At 40.0% G+C, this 15,935-nt stretch overlaps 2 protein-coding genes and 1 long non-coding RNA gene across 5 annotated transcripts in view; 1 reads left to right on the top strand and 2 right to left on the bottom strand.

The window, feature by feature from the left end:
- Positions 1-3,471, top strand: part of CPQ (carboxypeptidase Q) — a 311,444-nt gene extending 307,973 nt beyond the window's left edge. For all 3 annotated transcript variants that reach the window (XM_084864576.1, XM_084864577.1, XM_084864578.1), the window contains one exon: positions 2,975-3,471. In XM_084864576.1, the coding sequence (XP_084720702.1) occupies positions 2,975-3,138 (164 nt within the window). In that variant the 3' untranslated portion in view covers positions 3,139-3,471. The remainder of the gene's footprint in view (positions 1-2,974) is intronic.
- Positions 1-15,935, bottom strand: part of LOC311611990 — a 567,051-nt gene that overhangs the window by 390,665 nt on the left and 160,451 nt on the right. The window lies entirely within an intron of this gene.
- TSPYL5 (TSPY like 5) overlaps positions 1-15,935 on the bottom strand; it is a 214,269-nt gene that overhangs the window by 142,630 nt on the left and 55,704 nt on the right. The window lies entirely within an intron of this gene.

Below are 15,935 nucleotides of genomic sequence, written 5' to 3'. Positions count from 1 at the left end.
TTACAAAATGGATATATAGATTAGCATAATTCCCATCAAAATTCAAAAATACTTTGTAATATTTTAAACTAGAAACTCAGTGCATGAATTCGTGCACGGGCGGGGTCCCTCAACCTGCCCAGTGATCAGGACAGACAGCCAGAGGGAGGGACCATGGAAGGTTGGCCAGGGAGCACACTGACCACCAGGGGGTGGCTCCTGCATTAAGCGTCTGCCCCCTGGTGGTCAGTGTGCATCATAGTTATCATCTGGTCCTAACAGTTGCTTAGGCTTTTATATATATATATATATATATATATATATATATATATATATATATATATATATATATACACATACACACACACACACATACATACACACACACCGTGTTTCCCCGAAAATAAGACCTAGCGCATGGAAAAATAAGACATCCCCTGAAAATAAGATCTAGCGCATCTTTGGGAGCAAAAATTATTTAATATAAGACACTGTCTTATTTTCGGGGAAACAGGGTAGTTAGAAACATCAATGAGAGATTATTCTAAATGAGAGATTATTCTAAACATTATCTGGAATAGCAAATAGTCAAGAATAGTACGACACTTCTGAAGGAGAAAGAAGAGAAGAAACAAGGCTTAGAAAACAACAGTAGTGAAAATTCTGTGGTATTGCCACAGAGAGAAGACTAATAGGCCAGTGGAACAAAATTCGAATAGCTCCAAAATAGAAGGAAACTTGATATATTGTAAAATTGATACTGTAGATCAGTGGAGAAAAAAGATGTCCTAAGTCAGTATATTCTGCTGGGACAAATGAAAAATAAAGCCTACTATATGCAAAAAAAAATTTCCAGTTTTAAATGGATGAACTTATATTCTCTGATGTAATAAAACTTTGAAAGTTTTGTTTTTCATTTTTATTTATGATACTAGGGTAAAGAGGATTTCTTAAGATGTAAAAAAGTAAAAATCATGCAGGAAAATATTTGTAAATTCAATTACATTAAAAGTAAGAACATCTATTCACTAAAATGTATCTATTCATCAAACAGTAAAAAGAGCCACAAAATGGGAAATTATGTACATAAGCAATGCTAACAAAAGACTACTATCTAAAACACTGTCACGAACTCCTACAAATCAGTAAGAAAATGGGCAAAGGCACAAACAGTTCACAAAAGAGAAAACATAAAAAGAAAACATAATTGACAATAACATACCTAATCTCAATTTTAAAAATTAAAACCAGAATAAGATATTTCACACCAATTAGCAAAAATTAACTTGATAATACCAAGTGCTAGAGAGGACATGAAGCAAGAGGAAACTCATATATTGACAGTACAAGTATAAATAACAAAGGAAAACATTTTGGAATTGCATGATAAAATTAAGCACACACATACTACATAACTCAGCAATTCCAGTCCTGTATTTAGACCCTAGAAAATGCTGATAGCAGAATGTTATAATAACAGAAAACTGAGAACAAAGTAAATGCCCACTGTCAAGGAAATAGGTAAATAAATGAGATAGTACATCAATAAAAAATGAAAATACTACAGCTATATACAATAGCATATAAATTTTGCATATGATTGAGCAGAAAAGTCATAGATATATATCTGTAGTATATGGTTCAAAAGGCAGACACTTCTAAACTTTTAGACACACACACACTCTAAGTGGCCAGATTATTATGATCTCTGAATGCATAATAATCTGGCCAGTGTATATCCTATATAATAAAAGGCTAATATCAAATTGTCCCCTTAACCAAGAATTCGACCAGCAGGCAAGCCAGCCAACCACCCATGTCCCCTCCCGCTGGCCGGACCCCACCCATGCACGAATTCATGCACACTGGACCTCTAATACACACACACACACACACACACACACACACACACACACACACACACACACTGAGTGGCCAGATCATTATATGTTCAGAGATCATTATATGGCCACTCAGTGTGTATGTGTGTGTGAACATATTTAACAAAATTAACACAGAAGCTCCACAGGACAGTGACCTCTGGAAGGAGGAAAGTAACTACAAGTGGTGAGAACGGAGCCTGGGGGTGGACATGGGCTCATGAAAGAGGCTTCAAAGATACTAGTGCTATCTTTCTTGCATTGAATTGTGTACTTTAGATTCTCTTTCTTTATAATACACATTTACGTTCTCTACAATCTTATGTGTGTATATCTCATAAAACAGTAAACAAACAAAACCAGAGGCTAAAGCACTACAATTGGAGTCCATACAACGGGCCCAGTGGATTCTGAAGGATGACTATGAGCTAGCAAGGATTCACGGAGGCTCCAGTCCACAGCTGGAACTGGAGAAACGCTTCATTTGAGAGAAAAGCTTTCAAGTAGGGCAGAGACTCCTGCTGGTGCCCTTGGAGGTTGCCAGGGAACTTCATGGAAGGAAACTGATGATTTGAGGGAAAACTTGAGGAAAGGGGTGCTGGCCTTCTTCTGAATCCAGGGAGGTACATAATTTGCATTCTTCACAGAAACAAAAAAGACACTGTCGTTTTATAAACATGAAGACTTTGGTGTCAGTTACTCAAACTGATGGGATTATTTCCCGTCAGCAGGAAGTCCAAAAGCAGGACGTGCAGGGCTCGGTCCTGGGGTGAGCAGTGTTTTCTAACTGCAGGCCCCTCTGGCTTCCCACGCGGCCCTTTTCGGCGTGTGGGCCTCTTGTCTCAGGTGACTTCAAATCCGCACCTGACTCTTTTGTCAACGAAGACTTTCCTAGAACTTTGCTAAGGCCTTCCGCTCATATACTAATAGTCAGAATGGTGTCACGTGGCCACTTAATTTCTGCAAGAGGGGCTGGAAAAGTGCATTGCCTTTGTGGCCCATATAGTAGGAGCAGGCAAGAATGAAGCAGAAAGGCGTGGCAGAGGTTTCTGAGCAGCTAAGCAGCAGTTTGTGCCAAAATCCTTCACTAAGAATCCTTCCCCTTTCCTCCCCAGGCGCCAGTCTGCTCGACGACTTATATAAATACTTCTCCTTCCATCACTCCCACGGAGACACCATGACCGCCATGGACCCGAAGCAGATGAACGTGGCTGCTGCTGTCTGGGCTGTGGTCTCCTACGTCGTGGCAGACATGGAGGAGATGCTGCCTAGGTCCTAGGGAGAACGAGAAATGAGGCGCTTTGCCCTGTCTGGCCAGGAATCCTGGGCCTTCAGCTTCAGGAAGCCCCGCCTCCCCTAACAATTTCATCTGATTCATTTTCAAAGAACACATTTTCTCATGCTATTATTACGTTTTCTGATACTTTTCACATCCTCTGTTTATAAAATAAGGAATGATTCATAAAATCAGTATATAGTAGCGATCACAGTGGAGGCATTTCTTTATACCACCTGTACAAAACATGGTTTCTACTTTTAAAGTAGAATACTGGATTAGAAATTCTCTAATTTTTATAACTGTACTTATGAACATTAAATCAGATATGTGACACTAATTTGTGTATGTTATTTATTGAAGGATTAGAGGAATACACAATTGTAGTATGGTCTTCATAGAATGTCTAAAGCAGTGGTCCTCAACCTTTCTAATGCCACAACCCTTTAATACAGCTCCTCATGTTGTAGTGACCCCCAACCATAAAATTATTTTCGTTGCTACTTCATAACTGTAATTTTGCTCCTGTTAATGAATCATAATGTAAATATTTTCCGATGGTCTTAGGCTCTACAGCAATGTTTCTCAACTGTGGGTCGCAACCATCGGAAAACAGGTATTTACATAACGATTCATAACAGTAGCAAAATTACAGTTATGAAGTAGCAAAGAAAATAATTTTATGGTTGGGGGTCACCACAACATGAGGAACTGTATTAAAGGATCGCGGCATTAGGAAGGCTGAGGACCACTGGTGTAGAGGTATTTGGCTTTCTAATTTGTATATTTACTAAGGTATGGATTTTTTAATTAAAGAGAAAAAAATGTCACCATTTAGGAAAAAAGTCAAGTATATATAGTCTCATTGCCTTACATTAAAGAAGAATACTAGAGTTTGTCACCAGATAATTAAACTATGTTTTTGTTTTATATACTTTGCACAATATTTTATGAAGTTGGGGCTTATTCACATTTGTAGATAAAAGTACTGCAGATCAGAGAGGCTAAATAATATTTATAGGATTCTATAGAGCAAAAATATTGAGTCAAATCCACTCTGGGAACAACTGCTAGTATTTTTTCACACACAATGCCCAGTATTCAATACAAAATTACAAGACACACCAAAAAATGCAAATAAATAAAGAAGTTAAAAAAAAAAACTCACTATCAAGAATTAAAGCAAGTTAGAGAACTAGACTAAGAGATAACCCAGATGTTGGAACTATCAGAGAGGGACTTTAACATACCTATGATTAATGTGTTAAAAAATCCAGTAGGAAAATTGGACAACATACATGAACGGAAAAATATTTTTAGCAGAGATAAAAACCTCAAAATAGTCAAATGCAAATATTAAAATAAAAAATACATCATCACAGATGAAGAATTTCCTTATTGACTTATCAGCAGACTTGACAAGACTGAGAAAAAAATTAATGAATCTGAAAATAGGTCAATAAAATTTATACAAACTAAAACACTAAGAGAAAAAAGAGTGAAGAAAAACAGATACCAGAATAGATCACCCAAGACCTGTGAGCTAACATGTATGTTGGTCTAATATACATGTAACTGACTTCTAGAAGACAAAGTATCAGTTTTATTAATGGTAACAATTACAATTATTGAAATACACAGGAAATTCTTTCATTTCTGGCAAGGTAGCAGACTAGTACTATGAGCCTTGTACTGAAAAATGCTGAAAAGCATCTTGCAGAAACACTTTCTTAAATATTTGAATTAACTGGCTAACAGTTTTTTTTTTTTGTCTAATATTCTTTACCTAAGTGAAGGCATGAAGAGAGAGCAGAACATTGACCATCTTTCTCTTTGAGAAAATTGGCAGAATGTTTCAAACCTGAATTCCATTTTGAAAGCCTTTCAGGAATCGGGTGATAGACAAATCCCAGAGCTAGCCACCAATTAGAGAACCCCAATAAAATGGGGATCTCAAGCATTATACCTCAATAAATCGTAAACTAAAAAAATAACTTGGTGGACCACAAGGAAAATTACCATTATTAAATAAGTGCCAAGTGGAGGATTTAAAGAAATTCCCACATGTAAAGTTATAATAAACATATAACCACAGCTAAAAGTAAAAAAAACAAAAAAAGAATCAGCATTCTGAACAAGAGCAAACCAAATAAATAATCAGAATTAACAATGCCTTTCTGATACTGGAATTTTAGATTAAGATTTTCTTAAACCATGCAAATTATGTTTAAGAAAGTAAAAGAGAGTGAAAGATTATAAAAATTGACCAAGATTATTATAAAAAGAATCAAAACTTCTAAAAATGTAAACTGATGTAAAGTGACATTTAAAAATTAGAGAAATAGGTGAATGGCAGATGAGAGAATTCATAAACTGGAAGATAATAAATTAGTAATAATTTAGCACAGAAAGAGAAAAATGAAAAATCTCAATGAGAGGTAAAAAATATGAAAGGTAGAGATACATAATGGAATATATGTTTAGTCAGTATTCCAAAAAGAAAATATAAAGAAGAATTATCTGAAGAGCTACTAAATGAAAATTTTGCATAAATAATGAAACTTATCAATCACAGAATCAAGAAACCCAGTAAATTCCAAATGAAATAAAAAGAAGTCTACAATGACAGAAAAACTACAGACTAAAAAACACAGAGAGAGTATCTTTGAAGAAAGAGAGTAGATGAATTAACTTAAAAGGAGCAATAATTAATAACAGCTAACTCTAAATAACAGCAACAATGTAAGCCAGATGATAGTGGAATGATATCAGCATGCTGAAAGATAACAATTATCAACCTAAAAATTCTATCAGCAAAAATAACTTTCAGGGGGAAAAAAAAAAAAAAGCCCAGCCAGTGATTGAGTGTCAACCTATGAACCAGGAGGTCACGGTTCCATTCCAATCAGGTTACATGCCAGGGTTGTGGGCTCGATCCCCAGGAGGGGGCATGCAGGAGGCAGCTGAAAGATGACCCTCTCTCATCATTGATGTTTCTCTCCCTACCTCTCCCTTCAATAAAAAGATATATTTTTAAAAACAAGAAAAAAAAATAAGGATATTTTTAGAAAAACAAAAACTGAGAGGTTACCACCAGCAGACCTTCACTAAGGGAAATCTGAAAATGTGTACGTATTCCTGGCAAATTAAATGACCACAGAGTGACAACTAATAGATAAGAAATGAAGGATCTGAGTGTGGTATTTCAGATCCAACTATAGCCAATTAATTACCAAAGCTTTGCCTGGCAGGCCTCATGGGGAATAGCTGTCCTCCCCACACCAGACTTGGTAGACACTGAGTGCACCATAGTTTTCTGGAACGAATTGCCATCAAGGACTCGGGACCTCTGGGCCAGCCAAACCCATACACATACCTTCATTCCTAACCCAGACACTGCCATTCAGAGGCCGCCTCACTGGAAATCTTGCCTAAGAAATGTTTGTCCAATCTCACTCAGTTCTTTTCCACTTCTACCCCTTTCCCCCTTCCCACTTCTGCTTCCTCTCCCCACCTATGGTCCATAAAATGTTAGCAGTCCTTTCTTCAAAGCTCCTGGCAGTGAAATGATTCCCCTCCATCTGCCCGATGTGTCTGACCCTTGCCCAGAATGGTGCTGGGGGGTGGGAGGAATGGAACATTGGGGAGCCGGGGCTTGTTTTTGCCTCTTGCTTATGCTACCTCAGTGTATGATAAAGGGTGATTATTACTTTCAGTTTTTCCTGGCTGAAATGATTGTTTAAATTTGAACAATCATTTCAATTGATTATTACTTTCCATTTGTCCTCATTGAAATGATTTGTTTCAAATGATTACCACTTTCTTTGCTCTGAAAATGGTAATAATTTTAAACAAACATGGACTAAATGAAACTAATGATAATGCAGTATTTGAAAAAAAAGATGAAAGGAAGATACTTGGCTATAATAACAAGTAAAAAGAGATGTTACTGGAGTTAGTGTTCTAAGGTTCTTGAATTGCTCTACAAGAAAATAAAGTTGTCTAACTTCAGGCTTTGCTAAATATGAATGTAAAATTTCTAAGGTAACCACAAAAATTGTGGTAGAGTGTATAACGGCAAAACAACCCCAAAAAATTAGAAAGAGAAAGAAAGCTCAACAAATTTGATACCATATTCAGTGACCACAATGGCACTAATCAACTCAAAAAATTAAACTGTATCTGTTACTTAAAAGAAGGAAAATGCATGATAACAAAACTGAGTTTGTGCCAGATATGCAAATTGGTTTGTTATTAAACTATCAATTAATGCAACTGACCACATTACCAAATTAAAGGGGGGAAATTATCATCATCTCTAGATGCAAAAAAATAAAAAAAATAAAAAGAGTCAATTCTGGAAATTTATACAAAGCAACCCAAAACTCTACTTTGAAAGAATATGTGCACTCCTATGTTCACTGCATTGTTATTTATAATAGCCAAGATATGGAAGCAACCAGGTGCCCGTCAGATGATTGGATAAAAATGCTATCATACATATAAACTGAGTATTACTTGGCCATAAAAAATAATGGAATCTTACCATTTGTGGTGGCATAATGGACCTAGAGGGTATTATGGTCAGTGAAATAAGTCAATCAGAGAAAGACAAATACCACATGTTATCTATCGTGTGTGGAATCTAAATAACAAAATAAATGAACAAAGTTGACACGGACTCATAGACACAGAGAATGGAGGGGTAGGTGTCAGAGGGGAGGGAGGAGCTATGGAATTGGGTGAAGAGGAAGTACAAACTGGCAAGTACACAACCGTCATGGAGATGTAAGTACAGAATAGGGAATACAGCAAATTACTGTGATGACAACATGGTACCAGGTGGGAACTGGCATATCCAGGGGCACGCTGTAAGCATATGACTGTCTAACTACTATGTGGTACACCTGAAACCAATACAACAAATAATGAAAAGAAACTTTGAAAAAAAAAATACAGCCCTAACGGTTTGGCTCAGTGGATAGAGTGTCGGCCTGCGGGGCTCCTCATAGGAACCCAGCCACACTCGGGACCTCCACCTCCCTTTGACCTGGAGCTGCCATGCTTTCTGCTGGCCAGCCCTGGACAGCACTTCAGCTCATCCCTACAGATCCGGAAGCCCAAACCAAGTTCCATTTTGTGACCTGGTCACACCAGTTTTAAACGTCAGAGCAACTTTTAAAGAGAAAACCTGTCACAAAATTGTATTCTCTCAAATTCCCACCGGCTGGCAAAGTGTCATTTTCTCCGCCACCAATTGCCTCCTGAGTCACTGCACCCACCTACCTACTCCTTCCAAGAAACTGAACCCCTTCCCAGCCCCTCCTTCTGCAGAGGGTTTGAAATCATAGCCCCATTGCCTATATTCTAGAGGTGGTTCTAAGGAAATGTGTGCTGTTCCATTTCTTTGATTTTCTCCATAAAGTTGTCTATACTAACTAATAGTAAAGGAAGAAAAATGGGTGCCACATCAACTGAACAAAAGACAAATGGAAAACCAAAAAGTCAGTAAAATATTGCTTCAATTGCATGAAAGAAAGTCTTTTTGCATTGAATTGTGACTGGCCATGAAAAGGGGATTTATTCTGAGAACCCCAAAAGCACAAAATCATGGGTTGATCCAGGTGAACCATCAACATCAACTGCAAGGCCAAATCACTTCAGAAAGAAGACAATGCTCTGCGTTTGGTGGGATCAGGAAGATGTGGTGTATTATGAGTTTCTAAAACCAGTTGAAACCATTACTACTGATCACTACCGACAACAAATAATCAATTTGAACCACGATTTGATGTGAAATGACCAGAATGTGCCAGAAGACACAGCAAAGTAATTTAGCTTCATGATAACGCGCCATCACACACTTCAAAACCAGTTAAAGAAACATTAATAGATCTTGCCTGGGAAGTACTGACCCACCCGCCTTATTCACCAGACCTTGCTCCTTCAGATGACCACTTGTTCCAATCGATGGCACACACACTTTCTGAGCAGCACTTCAAAATGTACAAAGAAGTGGAAAATTGGGTCTCTGAATGGTTTGCCTCAAAACAAGAAAAGTTCTAGTAGGATGGTATCCACAAATTACCTGAAAGATGGGGGAAATGTGTAGCTAGCGGTGGGCATTACTTTGAATAAAGCACTTTTGATGTTTCTCTTGAAATTATCATGTTTTCTTTGATTACAAAATCCACCATTGTTAAGAGGTACACCTACAATAGTATATATGTATAGAAGGTCAAATAGCAAAAATGGCCCATTTCTTAACTGGGCCATTTACTGCTGCCTTACTGGAGGCATGTGGAAGGAATGTATCAGGAACAATGTCAGTGTAAACCAGGCGAGGAGTGTGTTGGTGAGCATGTTAGTAGCACGCACAGTAGGGAAGAAATACATGGCAGCTGGGAAAAGAGGTGGAAGAAGAATTACAAAGGAAAGAGAGAGGTCAATACAGTTTTTTTCTCATGAAAACTCCACCTGCACATCATGTGTGCTTAGGTCTACCAGCCAGCTGTGGAACCTGGCAATCTGCAGGCATCTTTAAGCACAATTTCTTATTTTCCATAAATCGCTGTAAAAATAACTGTCTGCTAAGAAATGATGTCTCATTTGAGGGGTGGCCTATTTCCTGGGCTAGTTTTCCAATTTGACTTCGGGGTCAAGTTGCTTTTCTGATTCATTTGTCTGAGTAGCTTAAAAGCAAATTGAGAAGAGAAACCCATCTGAATACCGTGTGACGTGAAACGGGCGAATTCCGTACCTGGAGAAGGAGGGAGTCGGAGAGAAAGGAGGTTGGTTGCCGATTTGTCCCTCACATTGTTTAGATGTGGTTTTGTGGGTTCTGATGTGTCAGTGAATGGTTTGGAGGTTAAATTTCCCATGCATTCCACCTTCCTCACAATAATTACACAAACGACACAGAGTGTTGTGACAATCCTCACATGTCTACACTGCGGGAATTGTGTTGCCACGCAGACCTATTTGCTCAGCATGCACTCTTCATGATGATGTGAGATGCTTCCCATTTACCTTGAGTAAATATCAGCCAGATCTTGATATCTATATCTGTCTCATGAAATATACATCCTCTCTAACTGTGCCTAAATGATTAATTTACTGCTCTGTGATGATTTGCATAAAAAATCTCATCACAACACGAGATAGAAATGTTATCGCTAATTGCCATTTGAAGTGAAGAATGTTTTTTTGCATAGGAATTAATGATGCATGCTTACTTCTCAATTCTGTTAAAACCAGAAAACCCGAAAGTGTTTCTGGAGCAGAAAGAAATTGCCTTTGAAGGTGTTTTTTCTTTTTTTCTTTTCTAACCCTTAGATGATTCTACAGTTCAGCAGGGGTGTGGGGTAGGGCAATGGTTATTGGGTCTTTGTACACAAAATTAGACAGATGAACGCAGCTCTCACTTTATCAGGTCTTTCAATCAATCAATCACTCAACTTCAGGGAAAGAACTTTTCCCTGGACATTAGGACCACCCTATGGCCATGAAATTTGACAAACACTCTCCTATTTTCAGCACATCCTAACAGTGCTCAAGTCCTTACTATCAATGGTGGCCAGTCCAGGCCCGCTCAAGGAGCCACAGAGCCAAATAGGATCATGGATATTTTTCATAGCAGCCCAGCTAAGACAACATTCCTTATTCATAGATTGGAAGACTAAATACTGTTACGATGTCAACTCTACTAGGTTTCCCATAGTTCTGGATGCTGGGAAGTCCAAGATCAAGGGGACAGCAGATTCGGTTCTCCATGAGGGTCCTCTTCCTGTCTTGTGTATAGATGCCTCTGTGACGTGGGCTCACGTGATCTTTCCTTGGTGTGTGTTTATGAAGTGAGAGTATGTCTTCCTCTTTTTACAAGAGCAAGCACTACTCTCGTTTGGAGGGTTCACACTCATGACCTAATCTCACCCTAATTCCCATAGGCCTCACCTCCAAATACCATCCCATTGGAGATGAGGGCTTCAACATATGAACTGGGGGGAGAGGGTGTGTCCTCTTTAAAAGGGAACATTTGAGCTGAGTCCTGATGGATGATGAGGTGGAGATAAATGTTCCTCAAAGCCATTCTACCTTTTTCATGGTAACTGAGCCCCTTCATTTTAGCTGGGTTATATTCTCCCATTCTACCTTGCAATTAGATGTAGCCATGTGACTAAGTTCTGACTAATGAGTTATACCTGGGAGTGCGACGAGAAACTTCCAGAAAGTCTCCTTAAGGGGAGCTAAGGGAATGGGCATGCTCTTTTCTTCTCATCCTCTTTTTCTTTTACCCTCTCCTGAGGATTTTTTTTTTTTTTTTTGAAAAGGGAGAGGGAGAGGAAAAAAGGGAGAGGAAAAAGGGAGAGGGGGAGAGAATAATACACAAGAGAAACCATTCATTCCCTTATTCATCCCTTTCATTCCCCATACGTGACCCAGGAACAAACCTGCAACCTAGATATGTGCCCTGACCAGGAATCAAACCCACACCTTTTGGTGTGTGAGGTAACGTTTAACCAACTGGCCAGGGCTCACCTCTTTGTTGCTGGAAGGTTGAAGCAGTCACAGCCACAGCCAACTTGGACCATGAAAAGTGAACTTGGGAATGCAAGCCACGCACAGTAGAGAAGCAAACAGGAAGGCGTGTGGGTCCCTGATACCGTGGAGAGCCATATCAGTTTTGTATCGATTCCCTCGGGTAAACTGTATGGAAATCATTCTTCCCACTGAAGGGCTGCTGGGCTTCTTTGTGATTCTGCAGACCTACAACGTCTCCTTGTGAAGCACAGGCCACATGCTTCATGGACACGCTCTCAGCCCTAGTAGTGCTTGACTAAATATCCTCAGGAAGTCATCCGGGACCCCTTTGGTTGCCTCTTACCCCTAATTTCAGGAAGTGGCTGTTTTCCCTTTTCCTCGGGATGCCTTTGAAAGGCGTTTGGCATGCCGGAAGGGCCACTCACTCGATCAGATGGCAAATGCCAAACTGACACAGATAAGAATACGCCGCCACGATTTGGGTCTCTGAGAAATGCTTCTATGACATATAAGCTATTTCACAAACACATGCAAAGGCTCAGAGAAAGCTTTTGATGTCCCTGACCTTTGTACTTCCGAGTGGTGGCTGAGCAAACACAAATCAATCTTCTTTGAAACCCTTCGAAGTGGTGAAATTTCCTAAATCAGTTTGTTGACTATTCTCTGATTCACAAGTCAGGGAAGGTTTTCTGTTTGCTCATTATTCCAGAGACACTTTCATATTTTCGTCTAGGTTGTAGTTTTGTTTTAGGACATTTAAATCCATCATTTTACTGTTTGATTATAAGTTTGGATTCTCAAAAATGACTTGGACAATTTTTTTATTAAAGACTGAAAATGATTCTTTTGAAATTGTTGTATAAATATTCTATTAAGAAATAGTGTACAGAACTTACCAGCATAGAGGTAAATGAGTAAGGACAGGAACTGATTCTCTTGCCAACATATTTAAGGCTCATGAAATACCAAATGTGTTATTACACCAGAAAATTATGTGTAAAATTTGTTTTGCTAAGGTTGGTACATTCCCATTTGTGTGCACTGGGGGGTTGATCATGGCTGTGGGAAACATATGATTTTGTACTTGCTTCTATGTCTAACTCATTATTCAGCACTTGAGGTGACTCTCACTCTTCATGGTAAGGAAGCCACCATGGAAGGTACCATGTCTGGGCATGAGCTAAGAGGCTATAGTTACGACCCTCTTAGTCAGGATTCTATAGAGGGGAAAAGGGGGGGGGAGTATGGAATGGAGAAACACTGAGGTATCACGCTAACTCAGGGTCTTGTGTACAGCGAAGCTTCAGGAATGGAACCAGGACTGATTCTTGCTCAGCAGTGCTTCCTCACCTTTTGTACCTCACACAAGGTGAAGTATTTCCATGGCCTGTGGGGCTAAAATAATGAGGCTGCTTCATGCAATCGGAAGTGACTCACTCTTAGGCACACTGATCAGCCACCAGTATAGCCTTTGTTGTCTCCCAATGCCCAAGTTCTTAGGAAACAGAGCCAAAATGTATTGAGCCCCTGGATGTGCAAGCACTGATCCAAACACTATTAGATCCTCATTCACTCATTAGATCCTCACACTATCATATAAAGCAAGTATTCTATTTTCCCATTTTATAGACCAGAAAACAGAGATACTTGGAGGCTAAAGCATATAACAGGTTTGTGAACATGGTGGGGGAGGCAGGATTTGAATCTACTTTGGCTCCAATTTGTTCCTTAAACCTCAGCTGTAGCATCTCAATTGGGCACTAAAAGCTGTCTGTACATGGAAATGAACTGATTGGCCATACTTGAGTTAGGTGCCCACCCTGAACCAAGTAACGATGAGAAGGGAGTGGGATCATACTACAGAAAGCAACTTGATCTTCCTGCTACACCCTGTGGAAGGAGGAGGACAGGGCAACTCCTAGCAAAGGAATGCTCTCCCTCCTCCTCTCACAGGCTAATGTAACTCTTCATCTCGGCGCACACTATCATTATTATTCATTTCTTGCTTTGTTTATTTCATCTTATTCCTCATCTTCACCTCTACTCTTCTCCCCAACCTCAAAGACAACCGTTTCACTTTCTTTGGATAGGAATCATTTTATATTCTTTAGATGTGTCATATAATGAATATTATTTTGTGTGCATGCATTTTTAATTCACGTATATGACATTGTGGCACAGGTTCCATTCTGTGTCTTCCTTTTGCCCCTCAGTCTTATGTTCATAAGATCCCTCCATGTTGCCATGCTACCAGCCCATCGCTTCTGATCACAGCATGTACTCCATGAGGTGCCTGGCCCCACATTCTGCTGTCCCCCCTAACCATGTCTTGTCCGGTCACAGACTAGCCGGTTCTATGGATGACCTCACCCAGTTTGGAGCCCCTTCTCTGCCTGACGGAGTGTCCCTTCCCTCGACTTCTTCCATGCTTTCCTCCAACAGGACAGAGGCCACAGAGCACCCTGGTTAAAATTGCAGGATCAGGGCCAGACTCCTGTCTCTTCCACTCTTAACTAAGTCATAAAGCCTCTTGGTGCCTTCACTTCCTTGTCTGCAGAATGTTAACTACTCATGGGATTGTTGTGAAGATGAAATGAGAAAAATCTATAATAAGTCTAAAAATCGTGCCTAGAATCTGTACCTATGATATTTGTACTGATTACATGTGTTGGAATGGTCTGTTTACTTGTTCGTCTCTACCACCAGATTAGGAAGCCTTTGAGTCTAAGGACCTTGACATTTTTATCTCTGTGCCCCCAGAGCCCACACATGCAAGAACCCAGTGCATGCTTGTTGAATTATGCTCTCTTAGCCACCCTCTGGTGTGACATGGCTGCAGGATTTCTATCTAGAAACCAACTGGGTTGAGGAGAGACTCAGAAGAGTCTGGAGATGTAGCTTTAAAAAGAAGATCTTTCTGGACCCATAATGCTGCACGATAGAAAATACAGCATGAGCTGTCACCTGCAGCCAGGAAGGTCAGTAGATCACCCAAGACTGGCCTCCAGACAACATCCTGGCACAGGCAGCTGCATAAACGTGGCTGGAGCATTGCCAGGTGCCTACACTTTCTGGCTTTGTGTGTGTGTGCCTCAGTGTCCTGTAAAATTTCTCATAGGGCTGTCCTGAGGAATATGTGAGTGAATGGTTATCAAGTGCTTAGAACAGTGTCTGGCATGGCCTCAATCAGCAATAAATGTTGGCTCTCCTTAGTAGAGATGGAAGGTGCCACACTTGGGATCTTTGAATTTTTATTTGGTTGAATGTTTGTTTTTGTTCTTATTTATTTAGTTGACATTCTGGTGGGAATCATTTGTCAGCAGGTTTAGCCCTTAGCCTTGCTACATGTGCCCCTGAACTCATTGGTAGCCAGAATAGCTCCTCTATCTTTGAAGGCTTTCTAAGGGCACAATCACTCTCAGGTTGGAAGTCCTCTAAAATCCATTTCCAGCAACCCATAGTCTGATATTCCCAGGTATATGAGAGGACAACATTTGGAATCACAGAATACCCTTACATGGGAATGAACTTGATTCTTTAAAGAAATAAAATAAAATGAGGGGAAAAGAACAAGGAAATCAAACCCGGGTCCAGTGGGACCACCCTCGGAGTAATGAAGGTCTTTCCCATTAGCCTTCTAAGCAACTTTCAGGCTGCTGCTGTGCCGCAGAAAGAATCCTTTAGAAAACGTTTGGTTTCCTACGTGGACAGAAGCCCTCAGGGTGGATTACTGACTACCCAACATGAGAGGCCATCTGTAAGAACCATTAGCCACCAAAAGAGAGGCTAATTATGAGGAGAACTCCATGGCCGAGCTGAGCATGTTCTAGTGGCTCACCGTGAGGGGGCTCATCAGCAGGCCACGTTTGGTGGCAGCAGCTCTCCCCCAAGAAAAGGCTTACTGGGGAGGCTGATACCACGTGTGGTGTTTGGACTTGTATGGGCACTAGGAAGCCTGTTTGTGCTTTCTAGCTGTGGAGATTCTTGCCCATGGGGAACATAAGTGTCAGGAGAAAGGGGGCAGGAGCAAGATGAGCCGGTGAGACTCAGCAAAATTTCTTATTCTGTAAAATTAGGATCTTGGTGTACTCCACATAGACTTTGCTTAGGGCCGCTCCCTGATCCATTGGGATTAGAAAGTAGGTGTAGACCGCATTTTACCAGATCTTACTCCCCTCTCTCATCCATTCCTGATTCTGCATTTAGCTGTGCCTCAATACACGCTCACATAAGAAGCACAAATTGCCAAGACACCTCGT

This window comes from Pipistrellus hanaki, assembly GCF_964339955.1.
Source record: "Pipistrellus hanaki genome assembly, chromosome: 17".
Classification (NCBI taxonomy): Eukaryota; Metazoa; Chordata; class Mammalia; order Chiroptera; family Vespertilionidae; genus Pipistrellus; species Pipistrellus hanaki.
Note: the sequence above shows the minus strand (reverse complement) of the source record. Positions and strands in the feature narration are given on the sequence as shown.